The following is a 27,065-nucleotide window of genomic DNA, read 5'->3' on the forward strand; positions in this document are numbered from 1 at the left end:
ATGCTTCAACACAAATGAAAATGCATCAAGTTGCTTGGAGGGGCAGTGCTGCTCTTTAGATCTATGACCTCAGCTTTATCAGATATGTGACCTTTTTATACTTCAGGTTTCTTTTCTGAAAATTAGGGTTTCATAGGATAGTTGTGAGGATTAAATGTTATCACCTGTAAAGCATTTCAAACAGTACCTGTAACACAGTGCCCAGAGATGTTAGATATTAATTATCATCATCATCATCATCATCATCATCATCATCATCCTCTGCTAGGATTTTTATTCATTGACATAGAATTTTCAAACAAAATTTACACCCCCCTATTCTAGCTTTGGACTAGCATGTGTCTTGGCTCAGGCTGACTGGAACCAGAACCTGAGGAAAGGGCTGAGTGCTCATGTTTTGTTGGAAGGTAAAATCAGTAAAGTTTGCCATAGCTAGAGTAAGAGGAAATATAAGAGACAGACAGAGATGGGATTTGAATACAAGGTCATGCATTACTGGGGAGTCCACTGCTTCGCAAGCTGCAAGAGAGCCAGTTAGTTGGCCACATGGTACATCTCCAGAGAGACTAGATAGAAAATAGTGCATTGGGTTGATGCATTACAAGGAAAAGGGAAAGAAAATTTACCCACCATTACTTTCAGCCTTCCTTCTCCCATTGGTTTGAGTTCGTCCTTCTGGATCTGATTATCCTGTAAAAACCTGCTCCCACAACCTGCTGTGTGGCTCATTCTGGCTCTTCATACAGGATCCAGATCTTTTCTATGTGTCTGGTTATCTAGCCTTTAGACTCATAATGACAGATAATTTATTATCTTATAAGTTATCTAGTTAAAATTATAGGTAAATTCTGTCTCATACTGTGAAAAACCTACCTCCATATATCTTTTATCCATTGTCCCTACTTCTTTTTAAAGCTAGAGAGAATATATCCATGTTATTTTTATAAAAGCATAGAATTTCAGAAATGAATAAAACCTTGTTAGTACAGAGACAGTTAAATATTATATTTGTATTATCCTTATTATCTGTGTTTATGACTATTCGTAGTAACCAGGTAAGTGAAAATACCAGCAATTTTATAATAATTTTATAATAATATTCTTAGCATGCTACAACCTAGGTTGCTTCATTCCCAGAATGAGACAGAAGTCTAAGAAGGTGAGTAATCTCAAAAATTGGCTTGCTGGTAGAGAATTAAATGGGTGCCCCAAGACTTCCTGAAACCTGGAGAAATTAGGACAACAACGACCTCAACATATAGAAGGGAGCCCTATGTGTATCTGAAAATTCAGGAGAAGTGCTCTGAGAGGCTTTCATAATGTTCTTTAAATACTGAATAGCATGTAGGCAAAACATCTTTTAAAGTTATTAATCAGAAGTATATCTGACAAGCAGATGGGACTTGTGCCTCTCTAGAGAAGTATCTAAAATGGTCATTGTGGTGATTTGAGAAGGGGATATGTTATCCTTTGGCTGCCTCTCCGTTCATTCCTTGGTCAGAAGCAGCAGTGATCCACTAATCATCCAAATAAGCAAAAGGAAAAAGAGACAAAGAAACAAATAAACGGAGTGAAGAAAAGGGAGAAAGAAGGTCCTTACTTGTCAAGTAATTGAGAACCGAACGAAACTTTATAAGGCAAAACAACTTCTTTATAGCAGCTTTCAGTTTTTTCATGGATAGGTACATTTTATTAATAAATGAAATCACTATTTAAATCAGTCTAATTCCCATTTTTAACTGAAGTTGCCTTGTAGGTCATTCTGGCCAGTTGGAATACTACCCATTCTAATTATGTGTGAGATCTATAGTTTTTTTATAATAGATTTTTATAGATTTTGTAGATTTTTATAGCACCTGGCATTCTAGTGCCTGGATGCCTAGTGTCTGGACACCAAGTGATACCTAGCTTAGTCCAACACATATAAGGAACTGATAATTAAGAAAATATAAACAGCTTCTCAAAGCTAAACTGTAATCCAGATGCAGGCTACAAGTACATTATAACCTTGCAAATGATAATACCAAAACTGTTATAATGGCTAATGCTTACATAGAATCTACTACAGGCCAGGTACTTTGTAAGCTAATAATTATATTTGTTTATTTATCCTCCATTAATCCTATAAGAAAGATATTAGTATTGCCCCTCTCCTGTAGCCAAGAATGTTAAATTCTAAGATGATAAATGGCAAAGCTGTGATCTAAACTCAGACAGCTTGGCCTAGCATCTGATTTTAACCACTATACTGACATTTTTGCCCACTAAAATGACTATTATCAACAGACAGACAGTGATAAGTGTTGGTGAGGATGGGGAGAGACTGGAATCCTTTTGTGTTGCTTGTGGAATTGCAAAGTGATACAACTACTTTGGAAAACAGTTTGGCAGTTCCTTAAGAAGTTAAACATAAATTTACCATACAATCCAGAAATTTCATCCCTGGGTATCTAACCAAGATAAGTAAAAACAAAAAGTCTTGAAAGTCTTGAAAACAGTCACAGCAACATTGTTCCTAAGACCCCAAACTGAAGACAATACCGATCCCCATCAGCTGATGAGTGGATAAACAAAATATGGTACATGTGGTTCATACATACAATAGGATAGTATTCAGCAATAGAATGGAGTGTTACCATAATAACATAGATTGCCTTAGCATGTGTAAAAAACATGATGCTAAGTGAAAACAAGCAGACACGAAATACTAGTATCTGTATTGTATAATTCCATTTATATGAAATGATGAGAAGTGGCAAATCTAGAAAGACAGAAGATAGATCAATAGTTGCCTGCAACTTGAAGTCTAAGTGAGAGAGTGGCCGTAAAAGGCACAGGGAACTTTTGGGTGATGGTGATATTTTATTTTTTAAAATATTTTATTTATTTGAGAGGACAGAGATAGAGAGAGCACAAGCAGGAAGAAGGAAAAGAAGCTGACTCCCTGCTGAGCAGAGAGCCTAATGGGGGGCTCGATCCCAGGACCCTGGGATCATGACCTGAGCTGAAGGTAGACGCTTAACCAACTGAGCCACCCAGGTGCCCCAATGGAAATATTTAAAACAGGGTTGTGGTAATGGTTTCACAACTCTATATATTTACTAAAAGTCAATGACTTGCATACTTATAATAGATAAATTTTATGGTATTAAATTATGCCTTAATAATGCCGCTTTTAAAAAACCCACATAATTAGAGATAGCTTAAGTACTGCATGTAACAAAATTATTTAATATGAAAGTTTGAAATTTGGATTGAGGGATTCATAGTGAAAAACCTGAAGGGTAATGGTGCTTAACAGTTGTACCTTTTTTTTTTTTTAATCTGTCTCTTTAATCTTACTTGAAAATGACATAATTCCTTTTATAAGGATCCATTAATATTTATAGTATTATTAGTATCTCAAATGTAATCAAATTAAATAAATGTTTATGAACCCTGCCTAATTTAAAAGTAAGCACATTCAAATAAGTCTGCCTGATTAAGGCATCCTTGGTAGAGGCCTTCCTGGATTTCAAATGTGTTTTATGCATTTAAGTATTAAAATTAGACTATTTTCTTACAAATAAACATTGATCAGACTTGGTATACATACTTATATCTGATATAAGTATTTTAATTTTTAAAATTACATATCATTTAGGAAGAATTAAATAGACCGGAGGGAGATTGGCTTTGATGGTATCAACAACTAACATCTGTTGAGAACTTCATTCATGAGGTTCAGTGTTATCAAGCCGTATTATGTAATGGTCATAGCGTCCATTTATTATTGCATTAATGGTTATTGAGTGTCTAATAGATACCAGGCACAATAGTGAGAAACAAACATGTAAGAAAAATGTCAAACAGTGATAAGTGCTATGCAGAGAATGTAAATTAGCAAGTGTGTTAGTGACTGGCTGGCTGGGAAAGTTCTTTGGAGAGGTGATATTTAAGCAGGGAACTGTATAAGATTCACCCAGCCATGTGAAAACAGGGAAAAGAGCATTACAGGCAGACAGGGAAAAACCCTGACTGCAAAAACGAAGGCATGAATGGTAAAATAAAAGGCTTGCATTTGGGGGAGGGGGAACATGCTCATAAAAGGCCACTGTGGTTCCAGCAGAGTGGGCGTGAGTAAGAGAGGTGAGCAGGGACCAGATCATGCAGTACTTTATACCAGGTGTTCTATTTTCTTTCAAAGCAAGGTAAGACATTATTGGTTTTAAGCAGTGGTGAGATATCATCTAATTTATATTTTAAAATAATCATTCTAGCTGTTGTATGGTTAGTGAATCCAGGAATGGCTGATAGTAAAAGATGGAAACTGTGGCAATAGTCCAGGTGAGAGCTGATGATGGACTTGAATAACAAAAAGCAGTGGATGTGGAGAGAATGGATAGATTCTCAATGGAGATTCGAAGTAGTGCAACGAGGCAACTGAGAGATTACAGTTTTCTGAGCCAGAAAAATAAAGGAAAGAGGAACGATTTTTAGCTTGTGGACTATTGGAGAAGTAGGTTGCAGGCAGTGGGGAAGTTAAGAATGCTCTTCTGGCCACAGTCAGGATGCCCAGGAGACACCATTGGGGATGTCAGGTGGGCAGTTGCCCTTCTTTTTTCCTATCCTATTTTCCAGAGATGTACCAAGGCTTCAGATGCACCTATAACCTAATGTTGTTAAATGAATGTATGTCTTCTCCCCCATTCCTTCCCGCTTCTTATGCATTGCCTCACAGTGACTAGAAGAACCAGGCACAAAGTAGATACATGGATACGTACTCGTGAGTAGATGCTGAGAGATGACTGGATGGATGTCTAGATCCGTGAACATTTAGAAATTTTAGACAGTAAGCATCTGGGTATTGAATATTTCAGAGGCCAATTTCATTTATCTCTTATCATTCTCAGATACATATTCCTGAAGCTGAGCTTAAGAGGATCATGAGTGTTAAAGGAAAAGATTACAAGAAATACAGTTCCCATCAAGTGCAGATGTTTAAATAAAGTAAATAAAAAGTCTAGAAAATATTTCCCTTCAAAGGAAAAAAATCCTAAATTTATTAATCTTTAAAAACACATTTGTCGGGGCGCCTGGGTGGCTCAGTGGGTTAAAGCCTCTGCCTTCAGCTTGGGTCATGATCTCAGGGTCCTGGGATCGAGCCCCGCATTGGGCTCTGCTCTGTGGGGAGCCTGCTTCCTCCTATCTCTCTGCCTGCCTCTCTGCCTACTTGTGATCTCTGTCTGTCAAATAAATAAACAAAATCTTTAAAAACACACTTGTCCATTTCCCTAACTCATCTTCTTCAAATATCCAGGAAATACTGCTTTTCTGCTGTGGTCACATTTCTCACACGTTCAATGTTTTTATGACTTATGAATCTCTGAAAACTCAAACCAGATTCTCCTCATTGAAATATACATATTTCTAGTTAAACACCTCCTTACTCTGTTCACTGATCACACCCCACAAAATCTGAGGAAAGAAAGACAATGATTGCTGTTGGCTTCTTTTATATAAGCGGACAGATCTGAACCAAGAGGACCTAAGGACTTCTGGAATTAAAAATTTGGGCATGCAAATATAAACCTTCATTATCCTCATATCAATTACACTATGTTTGTAAGACAAAAGAAACTAATATACCTAAGGATCTAAGTACCAAACTTCTGTTTCAGATAGCTGGCTTAATCCCACAGTGATAGACACGTCAGATATTATAATATTTAGCATATTTCCTCATGTGGAAAATGATAGGATTTCAGTTGTCATGCTTTAAGGGCATGAGCCATAATCTCATTATCATCTCCCTAAATCAATCACTACATCCTGGATATTAACTCTGTCCTAATGACACCAGATGCAGTAATGTATATGAGGTGAGAGACAAGTTCTATGACTCATCATTGGGCCCAAAAACAGTGATGCAAACTAAAAATCAGCTTAATCACTGGGAAATTCAATATGGCCAAATACAGCGTGCATTGCACATGCCTGGTCTTACAGAACAAAATTAAGAATAATGTTGCATATTCATAGGAACTGATGTCTCTAAAACACACAAAATAAATATGAGTAATATAGAGAATTTTTAAAAAAACTATCAGTTCTATGGCATTTTAAAGGATTATATAATTAGCTAATGTTCCTTTTAACAACCTCAGAATATAAGCAATAGTTTAATTTACAATGTGACATGTTATAGACAAGACTGAAGGGTAAAACAGATAAAGTTCACTTACCTGCATTTACCTTATTTATCTGTTCTTTCATTCATATTCATATTCTAACTCATATTCAATAATTCATTTAGAGGCTATAGTATATTGATTTGTGGGGAGGGGGACGGTAATCAGATTTTAGTTTATGCTCTCAAAGTGACATTCAGTCATTTTTTGTTTGTCACAGTCTATCTTGTATGTTCATCTGTGTGCCATAGGCCAGTTGTTTACAACATAGAAGTGATCATTTTAGTCCAGGGGCTCAGCTAGTAACTTATCTGAGAAACTAGTTAATATGGGGAGAGAACTCAAAAGGCACTAGTTTCACATGAAGACGTACAATTAAGAACCTGAACAGTTGTTTTTTTCCCTCTGAATGAGACCCATTGTGTCATACATCCACTGAGAGAGACTTCCTGGTAAATAGCACTTCATAATTCTTATCTCATTTGGTCCTCACAACAGCTTTTCAAGGAAGGTTTATTCTGACAAATCTAAAACGAACAGTATAACCCCAGGCTTTTGCAGTCAGAAGTTTTGTTTGATAATGGAATTTGAAAAGAACCCGAGGACTGGGTTATAAATTAGTATCTGCAGAATGAAAGAATAAATGAATGAGTGGGTAATTTTTGAGTAATAGAGAAAGACTTTTTTGAAGAAATGATGTCTTAAAATTGCTCTCTTATGATCAAAATCCAGAACGATCTATTAAATACTTCTGGCTATATATCTGCAGCAAATAGAGAAGGCCTTTCCTGGGAAGATGAGGCAATTTTACAGGACATATATTAGAGGAGAGCAAATTATTTTACATGCCAGTGTTTGCACAAATCCGTCCCGTAGTAAATTTGATTATTTACCTTGATCTTCTTAGGGTAAGTTGATGAAGTTCTGAACTTTAAATTTAAAATATGAACTTGAAATAATTAAAGATAGAGAAAGAATGCTTTATGAAAATGTCGGTCCAGATCCAAGGAGACACTAGATTTACCTGGGTATATGATGCAGAAATTAAAACATTAAATAAGAGAATCCAGACACACAACAAGAATAGAGACCTTTCCCTGAACTTCTCCTGGCTCTGTTTTATCTTCCTTCAGTGTAGCTAGAATCTAGATTGCTGTATATGAAAACTTCAATATATGTACAGACATGTGAAAAGGAGTAGTTTAGAACATCATACATATTGGACATGAGTTCAATCTTTGTTAAACAAATGTCTTCACAGAGTTCTGAATTACATAGTTCTTCAGTTCTTATTAAAGGGGACTACCAGAAGAGAAAGAATCAAATGGTGGCTGCTGTCAAGATTCAGGTATCCAGGGGTACCTGGGTGGCTCAGTCATTAAGTGTCTGCCTTCAGCGCAGTCATGGTCCCAGGGTCCTGGGTTTGAGCACTGCATCAGACTCCCTGCTCAGCGTGAAGACTGCTTCTCCCTCACCGCCCCCCTCCCCCCGCTTGCGTTCCCTCTCTTGCTGTGTTTCTCTCTGTCAAACAAATAAATAAAATCTTAAAAAAAAAAAAAAGATTCAGGTATCCAAACTGGGAATATGAGATAAGCAATAAGCCATGTATAAACTCTGTCAAGTTTGGCTGTAACAAATAGTACTCTGAGTATCAAGAAGAATGCTGAAGTAGATATACTTCTCTCGATCCTGGAAAGGACACTGGTATACCCAAAGAATAGTTAAGTAATAATGCAAAGGTATTCATGTTTAATGGTGCAATAAGGGGCATAGACTTTAAAAGCAGTAGAAGTTGAGATAAAAGTATTTTATTGTGGGTTGGTGTGAATTCTGAATTACGATAAATTTGTATAAGTAGAGGGAGATGAAAATATACCATTGGCAGGAAATTAAAGAGAGTTTTGCTTGTCCCTGAATGGTATTAATATATCATTCATTCATTCATTCATTTATTAATTTGAACAAATCGTTTGCCAGGCACAGATCTTTACGTGCGAAACACTGTGAGAGTGCCGTAATGAACAAAACAGATATAGTCTGTACCCTTTTACTGTGTCTTTGAAAGCTGGAGAATGAGATCTATATTGTAATCCTTACATGTATTTTAGGTATGTTCTAGGTACTTATATATCTTTTTATTTGATATATTCCTCACAAGAATTCTATTTTGGATAGATAGAAAGATAGATACATAGATAGGTAGAGAGAGAGATAAGATAGGAAGACATATGTGTGTATGTATATAAATTATATATATGTATGTATGTATGTATATTTATTCCTGTTTTCACATGAGAGCCAGGTGCCTTTGTAGTGGTTAAAAAAAAAGAAAAAGCAAGATTACACAGCTGCTATGAGAACGGATCCTCGGGACAGATTGATCCAGGACTTGAACCCTTGTTCTGCTGTTTATTAGCCATATGGTGTTAGGGCCCTTAATCTCTGACCCTCTGTTTACCCATCTGCTAAACTGAAGAAAATAATAATACTCTGTGGTGTTATTGTGAGGTTTAAGTGTGGTGCTACATTGAACATATTTAGCACAATGCCTGGAAAGTAAGAACCACCAAGTGAATTTCAGTCAGAGGAATTTGGGTAAAGCATAAAGAAATGACAGTTACAAAAGAACAGACTGAGAAGTATGTAAAGTACATAAAAATCTCCTACCCTTAAGGGTGTTTCTGTCTAGCTTACAGGATTCAGATTTTGGGCAGTCCTTTACCCTTCTTATCCTTCTTGAGTTTTTCATACGCCAAAAGACACTTGGAGGTCAAGAGGGGGGAGCCCTTTAAACCTAGGATCCTCTGGATCAGGTTAGGTCTCTGAGATCCAAATCCCCAAGTAAACAATAAAAGCCCTGTGACTCCAATCCAATGAGCTGAGGCCTGCATAAGTACCTGAAGGAGTGAATGTTAAACCAAACAAGTGACCGAGCATTCTAGAATGTGTTCCATGAGGGTAAGTGAAAATATCCCTCCAATCTAGAGAGGGGGAAGTCCCTCTAATAAGTAAGGGACTCAGGGATCCAGGTTTGTTCCGGACAGTTTTAGTGTGTGCTCATTGTCCTGGTATTTTCATTAATAGTTTCCCTCTTACTCTCAAGTGTCTGGATGGTAAATATGCAGTCACCTCTAAGTCACCTCTAAGCATCCTTCTAAAACCCTCAGCCTAGATTGCTAGTCTTTGTCATCTTTCTTCAGGTTAATCGTCACACTCACAAATCATAACATATGTGCCCTTCTAGTGAGAAATGCGCAAATAAAAGTGTTTATTTGGTCATTACACTCATTCATATCTAACGATATTGCACCAACCCAGCTTTGGAGGCTGAAAGCCAGGCACTTTTTAATTATTTCAATAGCATTTTATTTATTCACTGCAGGTTAAGTATTTGTATCGGGAATGTATCATTACATGTACAGATAATTTTTTAACTAGAATAGACTGCATTTGGTCAGTTTCAAAATGTGATAGCAATTTATACTGACATTGTACAATTCTTCAACTAGTACCAGTGACAACATCAGTAGTACATAAGATAGCAGTGTCCCCAATATTTTTCATAAAGCGACTCATAAAAAGATAATACGATAACAGGCATTTTATTTTTAGGTTCTTGGTCTTCGCTAATTAAAAGCAAAACTAAAACAACCAAAAAACCAAAAAGTAAAAAATCAGAACCTAGCATACAATTTATTTCCCTGTTTTTTCCATGTAATCACAAACTTTATAAGCCTCATATTTTCCACTTGTGTAGTAAAGGAATTACGAGCATGTTTTTAATTTTTTTTAAAAGCTCCTTTTAAAAAATTCAACAATTTGAATTTTGCTTCTCCAGTTTTGCTTTGCTTCTCCAGCTCTCCAAAGGTATGCACTGTGCTTTCAGTATATGAATTGGAACACCAGTAAGTTTTGTTGTTGTTGTTTTCTGTAGCCCTTAACTCATAAATAGATGATTCACTCTCAGTCATCTGAACTTCGTCTAACTTTCGTGTCCCAGTCTGTATTGGCAACTCAATCAAGATCGTTGACTCAATCAAGATAGCCACACACTATGCTCACAAATTTGTGTTTTTATCAATGATAGATTAACCATAAAATCAACTACTGAACTGTGAGTGCTTTAAGAGGCAGACAGTGTGATTTGAGGTCCTCTTTCCATGTTAACAACATTCTCATTTCAGACGGATGGTCCCCTTTTCTTGGAATGTTGAGTGTCTGCTTATGTTGTTGAGTAACCACGTGGCTTTATCTGTCTTCAGAGTCCAGAAAATAATTTCCATGGGTGAATTTGCTCAGTAGACTTTTCCTCTCTAGGCATTACGACTTATTCTCCTATCATCCCAACCCCACGTGGTATTTTAGTAAATGATATTGTAAGTCAGATTGTGCCAGCTGTGTTGACACTGCTGAAAAAGAGAGATTGCCTGAAATTATGGATTTTAGTCCTCTGACAGCCATTGTTTGGATATTCAGTTTCCTCTTCTTGCCCCACTTTTATCATGGGAGGTGCTGAGCTTGCACGATGCCACACGCAAACCCTGACACCACCACCTGTGTTACTACAGAATAATTGAAAATTACGGTGGTAACTGATGCGGCCCCACAGCAGTAGCCTCAGATGAAGAGACTCTATGGTAGAAGAAAAATGCCCCTTCCCCTGAGGCAGAGTGGCCGAGCTTCCCCAGCCTGCAACCGCAGCCCCTCCCCAAAGACTGGGCTGCACAGGGGAGCCGGATGTGCGGAGGGCTCCAGGTCTCGCCCGAGTCTTTTCAGACTTCCGTTTGTGTCTGTGGGGACGCGGGGCCATCGACAGCGACATCTTTGAAGACGCAGGACAGCAGTCCCCACTCTTTGGCCCTCTGCGTTGTGCCTGACTCACCCATTTTATCTCTGTCCCCTCATAAAAGGCAGAGAGAGGGGCTGTGTCTCTGTGTGGTTCTTTTTCATTATGATTTCTTGGTTCAGGTCATCACTGAGATCTGAATCCAGTTGAAGCTGACTTTGCAAAGGGCAGCTACAAGGAAGGGGACAGAGGCGATCTCACCTGCAGGGCACAGCACATCCCTTTGACTCCTCAGCCTAGGCTGTCCCCAGTCAAGTTGTATCGTGAACAAAGTCAGTAGAGAAGATCAGCCCCACCATGTTCTGAATAACAGCCAGGTGGGTGGCCCGTCATCTATACCACATTGGAGAAAATACTTAGCGAACTGACACTTACATTCCTTATTCCAGTTGGCAAAATTGGTTTGGATCCCAGTACCAAATCTGTTGGAAACATTTTATTCTCTCTAGCCCATCTTCGGCTGAATTTGGGTTAAGAAATTAATCAGATACAGAATGACCGCAGATGGGACATTTAAAAATAACCTTTCAAACACCATAGAATTCCTTCTTGACTGGGGGACAAGGGGTTATTCATATACATAGAATTTGTCAGAGAATATATAATTTAAAAGACCAGATAAGAGGATACGTAATGTGATTGACAACGAAATATAGGATGTACAAAACAAGCTAAGTGACTTCTCTACCTTTAGCATTTATCAGTGAGTAGCAATTAAAGGACAACATTAAAATGTAATTAATAAGCAGAAGTGCTTATTCGCTTCTTTTTTTTTCTAACCTGAACCCTTAAAAAAAACAACATCTGTGGGACTATTCTGTTGTTCTTTTTTTTTCCCCAGCCCAATTTGGTACGGTCAGAACGTAGAAAAGTGAACTGAAAGCCAAGTTTCTTGATAGCATGGCATTTGGACAGCTATTTTACTTAGTGATCCTGTACAGGTTAGTAGCAAAGCTGAAATAAGCTTTCTCCTTTTGGGGGAAACAAGATGGTATTTTGCTGGATGCTAGAATTTTATCACTTTGGGGAAGAAAAAAAAAAAAAAACTGCTTGAGAGACCTAAGAGTATAAAAGCATTTGAGATCTCAGAAGGAGTTTAAATCAATGCGCTGCCACAGTTACAGAGCAGATGAAAGAACCTGCTGTCTCAATTGCCAGGAAACTACTTAGAAACTCTCACTTTGATTTCTTCACGGAGTCTGTTACATTACTGCTAAATACAATATATAGGGACATCGCGACTTTGATGTTGTACACCTTCAACAAATGGAAACTAATATGATAGAACAACTGAGATTGGTGGTTTTATGTGGATATACAAATGGATACCCGTCTGGCTCCTTATGCACTATGTATCTCCAGGGGCTGTCTTTTCACCTATAGCTTTATAAAATAATAATTTTGGTGTTTTATTCATGAATTCTAGTAAGTGCCATGTTTATGTAGCACCAAAAACTCATAGAGAGATATTGTTATTCTGAATTATTACCTTAATAATATGTATTGTGCAACAGTTTCAAAATTATAATGTAGTTTTATATGTCTGCTTAGAAGTACTGGACAGAAATCAACTCAGTGAGGGATGACTGATTCGGTGCCTTTAGAACATCTGATGTTTTTGCTCAGTGGGTGTGGACAGATGAAATTAGAAACTGCATTTCCATCCAACAACAGCAGAGGTCTGTTTTCCAGTTTTCATCATAAACCTTCAAGTGATCGCCCCATTATTAAAATCCTGGCATTTAAAAAATCTGTGGATTTCTGCCATAATTCATTAATAATAAATTTGAAATCATTTTTAGTAATGTGATTCTTCTTAGGGAAATTATAAATATGTGCTTCTTTAATTCTGTGAGACATCAAATTTAAGATTGTGAAATTTACAGAAGGGAGAAGCTCTTAAGGATATTTTGATTTCTGAAGATCTTCATTAGACTGTTGGCTCTACTACCTACTAATCTTTTGAGTTGGGGCAAAGCATTCAATGTTTGGTTTTGATTTCCTCACTTACTAAGCACTTACTGGCACCTTCTCTGACCAAGGAAGATGATACTGGGGAGACAGTGCTATACTGGAGAGAGCTTCAGGCCAGGTGGGGAGACCAGCATTGCCTCTAAGTAGCTGTGTGACCACTGATAGATCATTTAGCCTTTCTGGACTCCTAATCTGTGAAATAAGTAGGCTGGTCTGAAAACGTTCTAGATTCCCCTGTGCTTTATCTGTTGGCATGCTTTGAAAACTGTAAATCACTATGTAAATATTTCTGACTTTTTGATAACATGCTTTGAAAACTATAAAGCACCAGATAAAATATTGCAGGTGTTTTACGTTGTTTAAACAGTTTAACGCTTTATCAAAATAAATTAGTAAGGGGAGCACGTTGGATTTTTTTTTTCTTTTTCTGGGAAATCTTTAGGAATTGGATGGATAATCCATCTTGTTCAGTCTTTTATCTATAGACTGTGTTCATAGAAATACTCTTGAACTTTTTAAAAAATTTTTTTATTTTGTTATGTTAGTCACCATACAGCTGTCATTAGTTTTTGATATAGTGTTCCAAGATTCATTGTTTATGCACCATACACAATGCTCCATGCAATACACGCCCTCCTTAATACCCATCACCAGGCTCACCCATCCCCCCGTCCCCCTCCCCTCTAAAACCCTCACTTTGTTTCTCAGAGTCCACAGTCTCTCACGGTTTGTCTCTCCATCTGATTTCCCCCCTTCATTTCCCCCTTCCTTCTCCTAATGTCCTCCGTGCTATTCCTTATGTTCCAGAAGTAAGTGAAACCATATGATAATTGACTTTCTCTGCCTGACTTACTTCACTCAACATAATCTCCTCCAGTCCCACCCATGTTGATGGCAAAAGTTGGTATTTATCATTTCTGATGGCTGAGTAATATTCCATCGTATATATGGACCGTATCTTCTTTATCCATTCGTCTGTTGAAGGGCATCTGGGCTCTTTCCACAGTTTGGCTGTTGTGGACACTGCTGCTATGGACATTGGGGTGCATATGGCCCTTCTTGAACTTCTTCCAGCTACACGAGACTCTGTTACTAGTATAGTTTGGAATGTGATAAACACTGCAGAAGAATTTCCTTTTTTACTTAAATCGAGGTACCCACCAATATTCCTTTTACTAATAAACTTATGGCAACTTAAAGACTACTTTGGATTCAATCAGAAACATATATTTTACTTGCATATAGCCTGGTGGCACATATTTCTAAGACCTGGAGTGTAGTTTTTTCCACCTATGTGATAAGACATGAAAAGCGGTAGTTAATGACTATGAATTCTTCTGTATTGTGTCTGGTAGTTTAAGATTCCTATTTAAGAACCTTGTTACATTTTGAAATATCATATGAGAGATTGCTGCTCTATTACACAAAGACATGGGCCAGTCTACGGTGTTCTGATTCTATAGAACTCTTCCTTGCCAAATTATTTACCCAGGATTAATATTGGTAATCCAATTTGGATTCAATTTGCTATCTTCCTAGTAAATTGTCTTTTACATTTCAAGGAAGTTGGTTTTTTCTTTCTAGGCAAAGTTGGCCTTTTCTTTCCATTTTGGCCTCGTAGACACTTTCAACTTTAAATTACCCAATAATAACTATGTGGTTTAGTACAGTTCCTGTCCTTTCTGAGCTTTGTAATTTCCACAGCACTGCCACCTACATAATATAGTTTGATCCCCACAACAAGAAATTAGATATTATCATACACTTTTTTTCAGATTGGGAGGTGGGAGAGGGAGACTCAAGCCTGATTAGCCCCAGTCGCAGCTGCTGAATGGCAGAGCGGGGTCTCAGACGTGGCTTCTGGCAACCAGACCAGAACTTTTTTTGAAATCTCTACTTACCACAAATAAACACAATGTCCATAACCTTCTTTTACTGCATTAGACCAAAAAAGTATTAGGCTTAAAAAATTATATCTTGCCTAATTCATGCTCTAATGATTTATTCATGTTACAAAATTTATTTTTGTGCCAATCTAGCTTACTAAGTACTAGCTACTCTTTTAAGACTTAAGCATGTTGCCTTTTAGTTTCCTATGCACTATTCCCATTTTTAAGTAAAGAAAGTTGCTCATACTTATGCAACTATGATGTAGTTTAAACCTGATTCTGCTTGACTTCTGTGTGCATGCTCTTAGCCTCTGGGCTATAGGACTTGATATGCCATTAAAACAACCACTAGATTGGACTTGAAGAAATAGTTTTTCAAATTCAAGCTCTTTCCATTTTTAAAGGAAAAACATTATCCTCTCTCCTGCTTAACTTGCAGGTTTGTTCTGAGTACTGAAAGAAATAATGTAGGTAAAGGAGATTTTTTTAAGATGTAAATCCACCATAAATAGGTAATTTACTGTTAATGTGCTTAATCTCACTTAATGAGAAATAATGAGAAAGGAATAACACCCCACAACCCTCTGTCACCTTGCAGATGTTTGTACACTCACTTTGCATAGGCAGGCTTTGACTAAATGTGCCTGCCTAAACCAAGAATTCAGGGCACTGTGTCAGACCTCTGGAGGAGGCTCTTCAGTGGCAATAGGAACTTCATGACACTCCTCAACTCATGCTGCACAGGCGGCCACCACCTACTCGGGCCCTGCACGGGGCTGATCCTGCTGAGAATCCAGGGGCCCCTATTTAAAACAGCTCACTATAGGGATATTCACGCTTATGGAAATAATTAATGGTGGCAATGATCCTTATAATGGCACCTGATATCCTGCTGGGAAGAAAGATAAACCAGCCTTCACCATAAAGAACTTACAAATTATACTGAGCAAACATGTTAACACCTATTAAGAGTCCTAATCAGAGCTGTTAAACAAACAAAGAGATGTCATATAAAATATACCCATTTAGGAATAGCAGTTACATGTTTGGAGTTTTAAAAGGAGCCGTTTACCTTGAAGATAGAGATAAAGGCCTCAGTGGAGTGTAAAGGTTAGGCAAGAACAAGACACCTTTCTGAGCAAATCCATTCTCTGAGCATCAGATCCCATGGCCGGAGCTCTGTTCCCAAAGCTGTGCTTGCATCCTAAGATTTATTTTGGGTCTTATTACTATTTCATCAGAAAATTACTTGTCTCTCAGCTGGGACTTATTATTATTAATAAGTAGTGCTTCTTTAAAGGCCATGAATATGTTGCTACAGTGTAATGGTAAAAATCAAGAAATTGTCAGTTGTAAGAAATTCACTTTGCAGACAACATTTCAGGTTAAGATAAGATTCATCCCTACTGGTGCTTCAGATCTTGCTATTCCGAGGGTGGCCCAGCAGCATCAGTACCACTTGGGAGCTTGTCACAAATGCAGGATCTTGGGTCTCATTCCAAACCTGTGGAAACAGAATCTGCATTTCAATAAGATCCTCAGATAATTTATATGTGCACTGAAAGTTTATTGAAAGAAAATATCAGCATGCAGAGCTCCTACGATCAGGCATTCTATCAGGAAAATTAATAAGTTTAATCTTATCAGAAAGCAGAAATTAAATTACTCATTTTAGGAAGGTATACAAATAGTCTGACATTTGCCTTACGATGAAACGTACCTGAAGTGATCCCTTCAAACACCTATGTCTGATGGCGGTTTCCAGTGTTTCCAGCGTAGCACACCATCCCAGCCATGTTCAGTCGCCATGTTGTAGTCTCTTCTCCCTCTTGAGGTTTTATTTCCCTTCACCTACTCAGAATAGCTCCCTAATATGTGACACAGTAACACTTTAGGATGGGAACATAGGAGAGGGTAGGAAAGAGGTAGTCTTCCCAGTCTTGAGGCCCACCATGTTCTTCCATAGTTAAAAATACACCAAGTCTATGTTAATTTACTTCAATTAAAAAATAGTGAAATGAAATGAAATATAAAATAAAATACATCAAGTCTGCTCTTGACCACTCCAGCACCTTGGAGCTTAGTCTACCATATACAAATTGTGCCATGTTTGTGGATTAAGAGAATTAGTGGCTTTTGTATCTTCAGGATAAATGAGATTTAACATTACCATTCATATGTTACAAAGTATCTAGATACCTTTTAGCAAGCAAGTTTTTATAACAGTCATGAACATCCCATAAAGAACATGATATGGTGTGTTTTCAAAATTTGATGTCTTATGGTCATATGGGAAACTATTTTAAGACTAGAGTAAAATTATAGCATAGGCATATACTACAAAAAATTGAAATCTCATTGTGAACGAAGAAGGTAAAGTAAGGCATCAGTTGACTTACAGTTAAAAAAATCCTGTGGAGGAAATTATAATGATGTTTTTCATCATTGTTCTCAAAAAAATTAACTCTAAGAAAGTTATAGGAGGCCTAATTAATACTCAAATTGTTCTTCCTAAGAAACAATTTTTTAATGTAATATAATGGGCTTCATAGAAAGTATTCTTCTCTGTATTTATTCAGTTCTCTTTTCTACATTGTAGTAACATACAGCACTTCAGAATAGGAAATGAAGGATTTTTGTTCCTGCTTTTGGAGGTGTCTTTGGTAATAATTAACCTAGAAGTGTTTTTCTAAATCCATTAAATTCAAGCTCTAACTCAAAGCCCAACACAGACTTTCAAGTTTATTTTTATTGGAAGTGTCCTAATTTTTCAGATTCAGCCTTCCCTTACTCTGGAATTTTTTTAATTCTTTATTTTCTAACATATGGTCACTCAAATTAAAATACCTCTTCTAAATTATCCAGGCACTCCACATATATTTATTAAGAGCAGAATAAGTGACAAACACTGTGCTCGACACTGGGGATAATACGGTGACCAAGATAAGTAACAGGTTCTTCCCTCCTGAAGCTTCAGCCTGTTTGGGGAGTGAGCTGTACATCAAATGTAATAGTTAGAAGGAAAAAAATGTAGTAGTAATTGAAGGCCTTGACGTATTCTGGGCCCTTGGAGGCCTCCTCAAAGAAGTTATATTTACCATGATAAGGGAAAGGGCCAGTAGTCAGCCATGGGTAGAAGGGAAAATTTTTCTAGACAGCAAGATTTTATGAAAAAGTCTCAAGGCAAAGAAAGAATGTGGCAGATGTGAGGAAGAGAGCAAAGACCTGGGTGATTGGAGCACGGTGAACAAAAAGAAGAGCACCAGTAGACGAGGCTGAAAAGGCAGGCAGGGGTCAGTGGTGCTCGAGTTAGTGATGAGCAACATCCAGCCTTGGCATGACCACCTCTGGGCGTGAGAACTACCTCCAGGCAGTACATCCCAAAGGACAGAAAACGAGAGAGTTAAAAGGTCGTTTCTTATGCTATGCTACATTGGATTCTTTGTAAATCCAACTGACTGGATCTGCTTTTTGCAGCTGTACTAAGGTTTGCCTGATGTTCGGTGAACTGCACATATATAAAGTGTCCAATCTGGCCATTTTTGAAATACATGTAGACCTGTGAGGCCATCACCACATTGAGTTTATGGAAGTAGTCGCTGTCCCTGGAAGTTTCCTTGTGCCTCTTTATAGCCCCTCCCTCCCCACCACTCCCATCCCCACAAAATGATTGATATGCCGTGCTTGGAACAGTGCCTGGAACATAAATCGCTTTTCTTGAATAGATGCAAAGTGAGTCCATTTGGAGAATTAGCTCTTAGACTGACATTTGGTTGGTTGCTCCACCTTTTCTAGGTATGCAGTGCTGTTCAGAATCAGGATTTCACTGTCATCCAAGACTACTGCACTGGCCTCAGAGCCCTGCTGTATCTGAAAAGCATTGATGAACTACAAGACTGGGACGGCCAGAGTCCAGCTACCGTGAGTCACCAGAAAGGGAAACCAGTTCCCCGTATTGCGGAACTCATGGGAAAGGTATGGGCTTACTTCTCCTCTTGGCCTTAAGAACTCTACCTCGGGTGCTTCCTACATCAGGTCTTGTTTTCCTTCCCACTATCTCATTAACAGAGGAAACACAGTGCCTTTGGATGTTATTTCTGCAGTGGAATTGTTCTGAAGGAGGCTTGATTACAGCTATATGATAGGTCCGTGAGTTACATTTTTATAAAACCAATATAACACAAGGTCATGTAAAGGGAAAAAGATTGAAGTTTGTAGTATGAAGTGCCTCCAGATTCTTGCTTACTGTGGTGATGACTGGCATTCTCTCCAGTGGGAGGCTGGAGATTTCTCTATTCTTTAACAAGCTCTGGAAATTATAACATTACCTTTTTATTTTCAAGACAATCAAATCACTGGAGCCCTGAATAATATGATGAAGTTTTTAAAATTAAAATCTAATCAGTATCTTTTGTAACTGCTTCCGCTATGTGGTTAAACCTGGGCTCAAAAGGTTATGTCCCAACTTTCTCACTAACTGCTATTTTCAGAGAAATATATACTACATTTACATTTTGTATAATATAGTGATTTTAGCAAATCTTTTATAAAACAACATTCAGCATTTTGCCTTTGTATTTCCTTTGTGTTATTCTAAATAGACAACCATTGTCAGAAGACGTTTCTTGAGTCCTGAATGAGGGGAGGAAAAAATTATAATTCTTAGTCTTTTCAGCTTGTCACCACATCAATAATTAACATTAAAAAAAAGAAAGGCAAGTATAAAAAGATTCTTTAAGGAAGCATTTAATAATTCAAATGAATCTTAACTTGAAACAGGTCACATGAAAAAGAATGGAAAACAAAAACCCTGGATACCCTGCTTTGGATGGCAGGAGTAGAGACTCTGAAAGAATAAGAGAAACATCAGATAACTGACTTGGATTTGGCTACTTCTAGTGGAAACTATGACTCCCCTCCCAGGTAGCCAAAAACAAAGGCTTCTTGAAAAATAATGTGCACGATTGCAAGTCCAGTAACGAAAAACAAAAGGGAGAAAGAAAGAAAATCTTTACAGTGTGAATTCCTAGAAAATATCATGATGAATGACTCCATGAGTGGCAATCAAACAAAAAAGAGAGTGGGTGGCATTAATATTTATAATATTGTAATTAGCAAGACTGTGCCTAAGCAGCATTATTAATGTAACTAATCATATTATCATAAACTGAGTCTGCAGTATTTAGACAGTGAGTGCTCTTGCCTTTATCAATGACCATCCATATCTGGAGGTTGTTCATAGCGTTAAAAAAAATTTTTTTTTCTCACAAATAACTTTACACTCATTCAGTGTAAATATCCCAAGTAAATTGGTTCTGACACAGTAGTTTTGATGGTTTATGACCATTCCGTAAAAGCATCGTCTCAAAATCAAGCGGTCACCATGTAAGCTGAAATGTTAAGTAGGCACATTGCACTGTGCCGTTTTGTATTTAAAGGACTTCCACACTCATCTCAAAACTTACGTATTCAAATAAAAGATGAATAATGATAAGACACTTGTGTCAATGACATAAGTGGAAATTGATTTTCTGATAGATGGAATCTAGATTCTGACTTTTTTTTTTTTTTTGGTGAGCCCAGACTTCATCAAAATCATGTCATTTTCAGCATTATCATTTTAAAAAGGGTTTTTTTTTTCACATAGATTTTTGCCTGTGTGATTATATTAGCGATTCAGTGCTCAACCCCAAGTTGAGGAACTAGCAGTTGGTCTGGTTGTAGAGCTATGCTCCTGGATACCCCAGTGTGGACTGATGTGACCAAAACAACAGGGGATGGTTCCCTTGAGCTTAATGTCCCTAACAGTGGATCAAAGCACGTTGGATCCAGGGTACAGGGGGCCTTCCTAACTGTTCCTTCATGGTGCTGCCGGTGTGGGGCGCGTATCTTCGAAAACGGCTCGGATTGTTCTCTCATTAGCTGAAGAATAGGATGCTGGTCTTTACAATGTTTTCTTGTTACAGGGAAAACAAGAGATAGTGTAGACCCTTTTCAGAAGGACCTGCTAGAAGTAGCTGGCTTCTTTAGGTAGGAAAAGATTTGTTTGGAAAGTACAATTGCGACTCTACTTAATCTTTCACTCAGAGGTCAGGCTAGAATAAATTAGAGTAGAAATTTAGAAGAAACCAATTACAGTGTGGTGTTTGAAGATGGAGAGAAATGAGACGTTAGCTATGGAAACAAGGATTTGGCCAAATTAGTTGTGTTATCTTTTAAGTAATTAGTATCTTTAATATACTCTCCCTTTGCATACCCTCACTTATTAATTCTTTAAACTTCCCAAGTGATGTTTCTTTAGGTGGCTTTGGAAAGGCAAGAAGTCAGGCATTTATAGTTTGCTCTGCTCTTATGGTGCAAGGTGTATAAATCTGTACCTGCAAACATGAGAGCAGACCCCATACGAAGAGCAGCCACCAGCTTTGCACACCACAGAGCAGATGATCTCAAACTGCTGGTGCTTAAAAACCATGTGGCACACTTGTGAAAAATGCAGATTCTCTGGCCCCACTCCCAGAGATACTGACTCAGTGGGTCAGAGGTGGGCCCAGGAACCCATCTTGTCACGTGGTAGTTCTGATGGACATATCCAAGGACCCACATTGCCAAAAGTAACAAAGAAGAGAATAGCAACAGAATAGCATTAGAGACTGAGAAGTGAGCTGTGAGCACAACACAAGCTTTTCTTGGTGGAGGAAGCTGGCACTAAATGATGTTGAGCTAGAAGAGAAGTAAAATAGAGAATCAGGCAAGGAAGTCCAGAGAAGCAGTGAACTAAGTTCTGAATGGCCAGTGCTCTGAAAGTACCTGGTGAGGAAACTGGCAGGGAATTAGTGCAGCAGTTAGGTCCAAGACACGTAAGCAAAAAGAATCATGAGGACAGAGATGCTTTGCTATTAAAGACATAACATCCCCAGTCCATGCAGAGAGTCAGCAGTGAGGAAATCTGGGAGGATAAGGAAGCAGAGGCTATTCCCAGGATCTTCAGAAAGGAGGGGTCTCTGCAGCAGAGTGCCCACTTGGTTTATACTCGGTAATCTCAAGGCCTCCTTCCCCCTGGTGATAACCTAGGCGGCTCAGTGAAAGTGAAGTGGTTGTTTGCCACACGCGGGACAGAGGTTCCTAGCGGAGACCAAAGTCAGACTGGTGGGTTTGTATGATGTTTTGTTACTTAACTAGGTGAGCAAGTTGGACAAGTTAATTAATCTCTCCAAATCTCTTTCTAAAACTATCAAATGAAGATAATCACAATCTAAGTCCAGAGTCCCTCATTAATAATTCTGAAATCCAAAAAGTCCTGAAACCAGGTGTTTCATTTGGCAGCAAAGATGACCTGAACTGATGTGAGACTATTATTAATTTTTATTTAATTCTTTCTAGAGTGAACATTTACGTGTTTACTGCAGAGAGACTAATGTGTTTGATTCCAGGTTACTAACCCACATCTTGCTGGGGTATTGGGTAAAATGTGGCACGCTCACCATTTTACTTTTCTAAAGCACCCCCCAAAAATTCTGAATTCTGAGGTGTATTTGGCCCCAAGGGTTTTGGTTAAGGGATTGTGAAGAATATTTAATTGAGACTATAACAGCAAGTACAACTTTATCCACAAGTTCTTCTTTAGAGTTGGAGGCAAAATATCTATTTTAGTGATATCAGAAAATGAAATATTAGTATTTGGAATTTTTAGATGTGGCAAATCACAGTATGTTGAGATTATTTGCTTGGGAAATATGAAAGAAATTGGGTGCTCCAAAATTAGAACAGAAATTTTGCAATCAAAAAGCATGGGAGGAAATGATTTCACTTTTTTTTTTTTTTTTTTTTTTTTTTTTTTGGTGCTTAAGATGAGAGTAGGATTCAAGAGCCCTCGAAAGGGAAACAGTACAGGCCAAAACTACTGATTGGTTGGGATCTGCATGCATTTTCACTTTCTGTTCCCTACATCTGGAATGTCTTTCCCGCTCACTGAAGAGAAATTCACAAGAACCCCCTTCTCTTTGAGTTATTCTTTGAGCTCTACACCAGAATTAATTTCTCCTTTTCTTCAGCCTTAGTTGTAACAAGTATCACACAGTATCTGGATTTTTAATGTCTTTTTCCTCTACCAGACAGCAAGCCCACTTCCCAATTCCTTCGACACCTACTGATACACAGTAAGGACTCAGTATATGCCGCTTATGTCAATGAATGACAATGAACTCTGTAAGAAAACAATGAAGTGGTAGCATTAAAAACCAGTAGTCATTTGACTTGCCAAACCATTGCCTTCCCCATTGTATCAGAAATGAAATGAGTGTAAGAAGAAAAAAATAACTTTGATCTTAAAGTCCTATTTTATGTGTGAGCCTAGTTTTATAAAATGAGATGGAAAGAAGTCGGAGTGGAGTGAGGTGGGCAGGTGAGCAACCTTTATTCCTTCTTAACTTAGCAAAATACCTCGAGTCTAAGCTTCTTGAGGACTCAGACCACACACTGTGTGCCCGTGTCTGACACGACATGTACCACAAGGAGCAGTGGCATGGTAGCTGAGTTGCTGAATAAATATATTGATCCATCACTTATTTATTGTAAGATGTATTGTAAATGTCACTTCCTTTGTGAAGTCATCTACGACCCTCTTCTCTGTCTGGGAAAATTGAGTCCCTCATTTCTCAACTGGTATTACAGTTATTATATTACCTTCTGGTTATATGTCTTCTTGTTCATCACCGAAGTTATTATGAGTATCTTGAAAACAGAGACGATGTCGTATTTATACTTGAATTTTCAAGCACCTAGTACAATGCTGCATGGTTATAGGATTAAACTGCACAAATTATCTGCAGTGTCCTTATTTGGAAGGAAAAAAAAAAGGCTGTTTATTACTAAAATTCCAGCCAGTCCCTTTCAAGAATAGCAGAGATTGTAGAAAGAAACAACAAATAAGCCAGATTATTTTCAGTAGGTATTAAAACATGGCGAAATATACATTGGTGATTTAACCAGTGAATATAGTCTGTACTCATTAAAAAGCTTTCATTAGGATAAAATCAGGAAAACTGTCAATGTGTTTGTATAGCACCCCTTAAAATAAGACTTTATTTTGATGACAGAAACAAAAATATGTACATCCATTTGACCAGATACATCATTCTCATATCATTGTAAAGCCACAAGTGATGTGATTTTATAAAACTATTGCTCTCTGATTGTAATATTTAATTTTTTAAATATTTTATTTCTCTATTTGACAGAGAGAGAGAGAGAGAATGGGCACAAGGAGGGGGAGTGGCAGGCAGAGGGAGAGGGGGAAGCAGGCTCCCCAAAGAGCAGAGAGCCTGACGTGGGGCTTGATCCCAGGACCTTGGGATCATGACCTGAGCCTAAGGCAGACACTTAATTGACTGAACCATCCAAGTGCCCCCTGGTTGTGCTATTTTATATGTAAATGTCTAACCATCTATTTATTTGTTTCTGACATGTTATTCAACACAGAGAACAAAGAACTGTCCAAAAGGACCATATGACGTCATGAGCATGACCATTACTAGAGACCTAAAGAGTACTAGTACCTCCTCTTCACAACTTTAAAAGTTTTCTGTCTTCCATGCTATTTATTTTTTCATGCTTTTCATTTTTCCGAATTGAGATACAATTTGCAGAAAGAAAAATGCACAGGTCTTAAATGAACCATTTGATGAGTTTTGACAAAAGCACACATCCATGCAATCCTCACTTCTGTCAAAATAGCAAACATTACCAACATCTCGGAAGACTTCCTTCTGCCCCTTTCCAGTCATTATCTCTCCCACCTCTCCACCAGCAGAAGTAAAGGTAATTTAGTTTATATCATCATAGATTAGTTTGTTCATATTCTGTGGCGTCATATAATTAGAATTCTGGAAGATGTATGTTTTTGTGTGTTTGGTGGTTTGGAGCACAGTGGTTTGGAGATTCATCCCTGTTGTGGGTGTCAAGTAACTCATTTCTTTTTGTGGGTGAATAATATTCCATTGTATAAATACATCACAATTTGGCTATTCATTCAAAATGACATTTGAGCTGTTTTCACTTTTCCAGTATTATAAGTATGTTTAAAATAAGCATTCAGGCATAACTGTTTTTGTGAATACCTATTTTCATTTCTCTTGACTAAGACTTAGGAGTGTAGTGTCTTGGTCCTAAAGGGATGTAAGAGCTTTAGAAGAAATTTTCCAACAGATTTCATAGTGGTTGTACCATTTTATACTCCTGCCAACTGTGTGGGTGGGTGTTTCAGTTCTTTCACACTCCAGCCAACATTTGGCATTCTCTCTCTTCTTAGTTTGAACCATTATAGTACATGTCCATAGGTATTTCATTGTGATTTGAATTTCCATTTTCCTGAAAACTAATGATAATAAACACTTCCTTATTTTTTTATTCGCTATCCATATACCTTTTTTGTTAAGTACTTATTCAAATCCTTTGCCTGCTTAAAAATTGGGTTTATTTTTTTACTGAATTTTCTTTACATATTCCGGGTTCAAGTCTTTAGATGCAGAAAAAGCATTTAACAAAAATTCAACATCCACTCATACTAAAAACCTAGTTATAGAAGGTAACATGCTCAGTCTGATAAAGGATATGTACAAAAAATTATACAACAAAAATCATATTTAAATGACGAATAAATAAACTTACTCTTCTAAGATCCAGAACTAGTCTGGCCTGTCCACTTTCATCACTTCTCTCCAGTATTGTACTGGAGGTCCTAACTAGTGTAGTGAAGACGTGAAATAAATGGCATCCAGATTGGAAACCTACTAAAACTGTCATTTGCAGATGGTAATATTGAATACCTCAAAATCCTCAAAAAACTATAAAAACACCATTGAAAATCAATAAGTGAACTTTGGAAAGTTTCATGATATGAAGACAATATACAAAGTCAGTTGTATTTCTAGATGAACAATAGAAACAATGAACAATCAGAAAATTAAATTTTAAAATTCCATTTACAATAACATTTAAAAACCACAAAATGCTTAGCAACAAATTAAAATGTATGCAATATCCACACACTGAAAACTATAAGGGATTGCTGAGAAAAAAATAATGAGAAAAAAATCAATGGAGAGATATGTTCTCTCCAAATTAATCTGTAGCTATATAGCACAATCCCAATCAAAATCCCAACACATATTTTTGTAGAAGCTGACAAGCTGATTCTAAAATTTTCATTGGTATTTAAAGGAGCTAAAATAACCAAAATGGTCTAGAAAAAGAACAAAGTTAGAGGATTTGAACTATCTGCCTTCAAGTTTTTCTATAAATCTACAGTCATCAAACAAGCATATTTTAGAGCCAGGATGGACAAATAGATCAATGGAACAGATAGAAAATCCAGAAATAGACCCACACACATATACTCAATTGATTTTTTACAAAGGTGCCAAAGCAATTCAGTGGAAAAAGGAAAGTACTTTCAATAAATGGTGCTAAAATTAATGGAACCTCATATTTTCCTCACACAGGACACAAAAGTAGTTTTAAATATATGATAGATATAAAAGTATAAAAATTTTAAAGAAAACATAAGTAAATAGCTTCATAATCTTGGGATAAGGAAAAATTTCTTAGATAGGATGCCAAAAGCACTAACCAACAGGAAAAAAAATTGGTAACATTTTGTCAAGATTAACTTCTGGCCATCAAAAGACACAGTTAAGTAAATGAAAATTCAAGTCACAGAATGAGAGAAAATATTCATAATATTTACATCTTACGAAGAACTTGTGAAGAGAGTAAATGTATATATAATACTTAAAAATGTAAACTGGAATAATATGAAATAATTTAATTTCATCATAAGTATATGGAAATCTTAAAAAGTCCATGGTGAGGGACACACCTGTAGGCTCTTGCAACTAACCCTCATCCATCTATGATAACATTTTTTTTTTCTCTTTTCTCTGATACAACTTGCAGAGCTAGCCCAGAAAAGAGGGAGTGAGGGAGATGAAAGCCACTTTCCTTCAAGTTCATCTTATGGGCCTATGGTTCTCGTCCATGTTATTTTCTCCCGGTGCAGCTTTGAATCACTGTGGTTATTCTTTTTGAGGCTTTCAGTTAGGTACTTTATACTATTAGAAAACTTCCAGATGACATGCTACATTTCTGTCAATTACTTGGGTACTGACTGAAAGAGGAAGCAGTATTATT

General features: G+C 37.3%; 1 protein-coding gene across 1 annotated transcript in view; it reads left to right on the top strand.

Moving 5' to 3' along the window:
• Positions 1-27,065, top strand: part of DPYD (dihydropyrimidine dehydrogenase) — an 842,461-nt gene that overhangs the window by 704,172 nt on the left and 111,224 nt on the right. The window contains exon 20 of the mRNA XM_080800117.1: positions 18,675-18,854. Within this exon, the coding sequence (XP_080656243.1) occupies positions 18,675-18,854 (180 nt within the window). The remainder of the gene's footprint in view (positions 1-18,674; positions 18,855-27,065) is intronic.

The sequence above is a fragment of the Martes martes genome (genome assembly GCF_963455335.1).
Source record: "Martes martes genome assembly, chromosome: 4".
In the NCBI taxonomy this organism is placed as follows: domain Eukaryota; kingdom Metazoa; phylum Chordata; class Mammalia; order Carnivora; family Mustelidae; genus Martes; species Martes martes.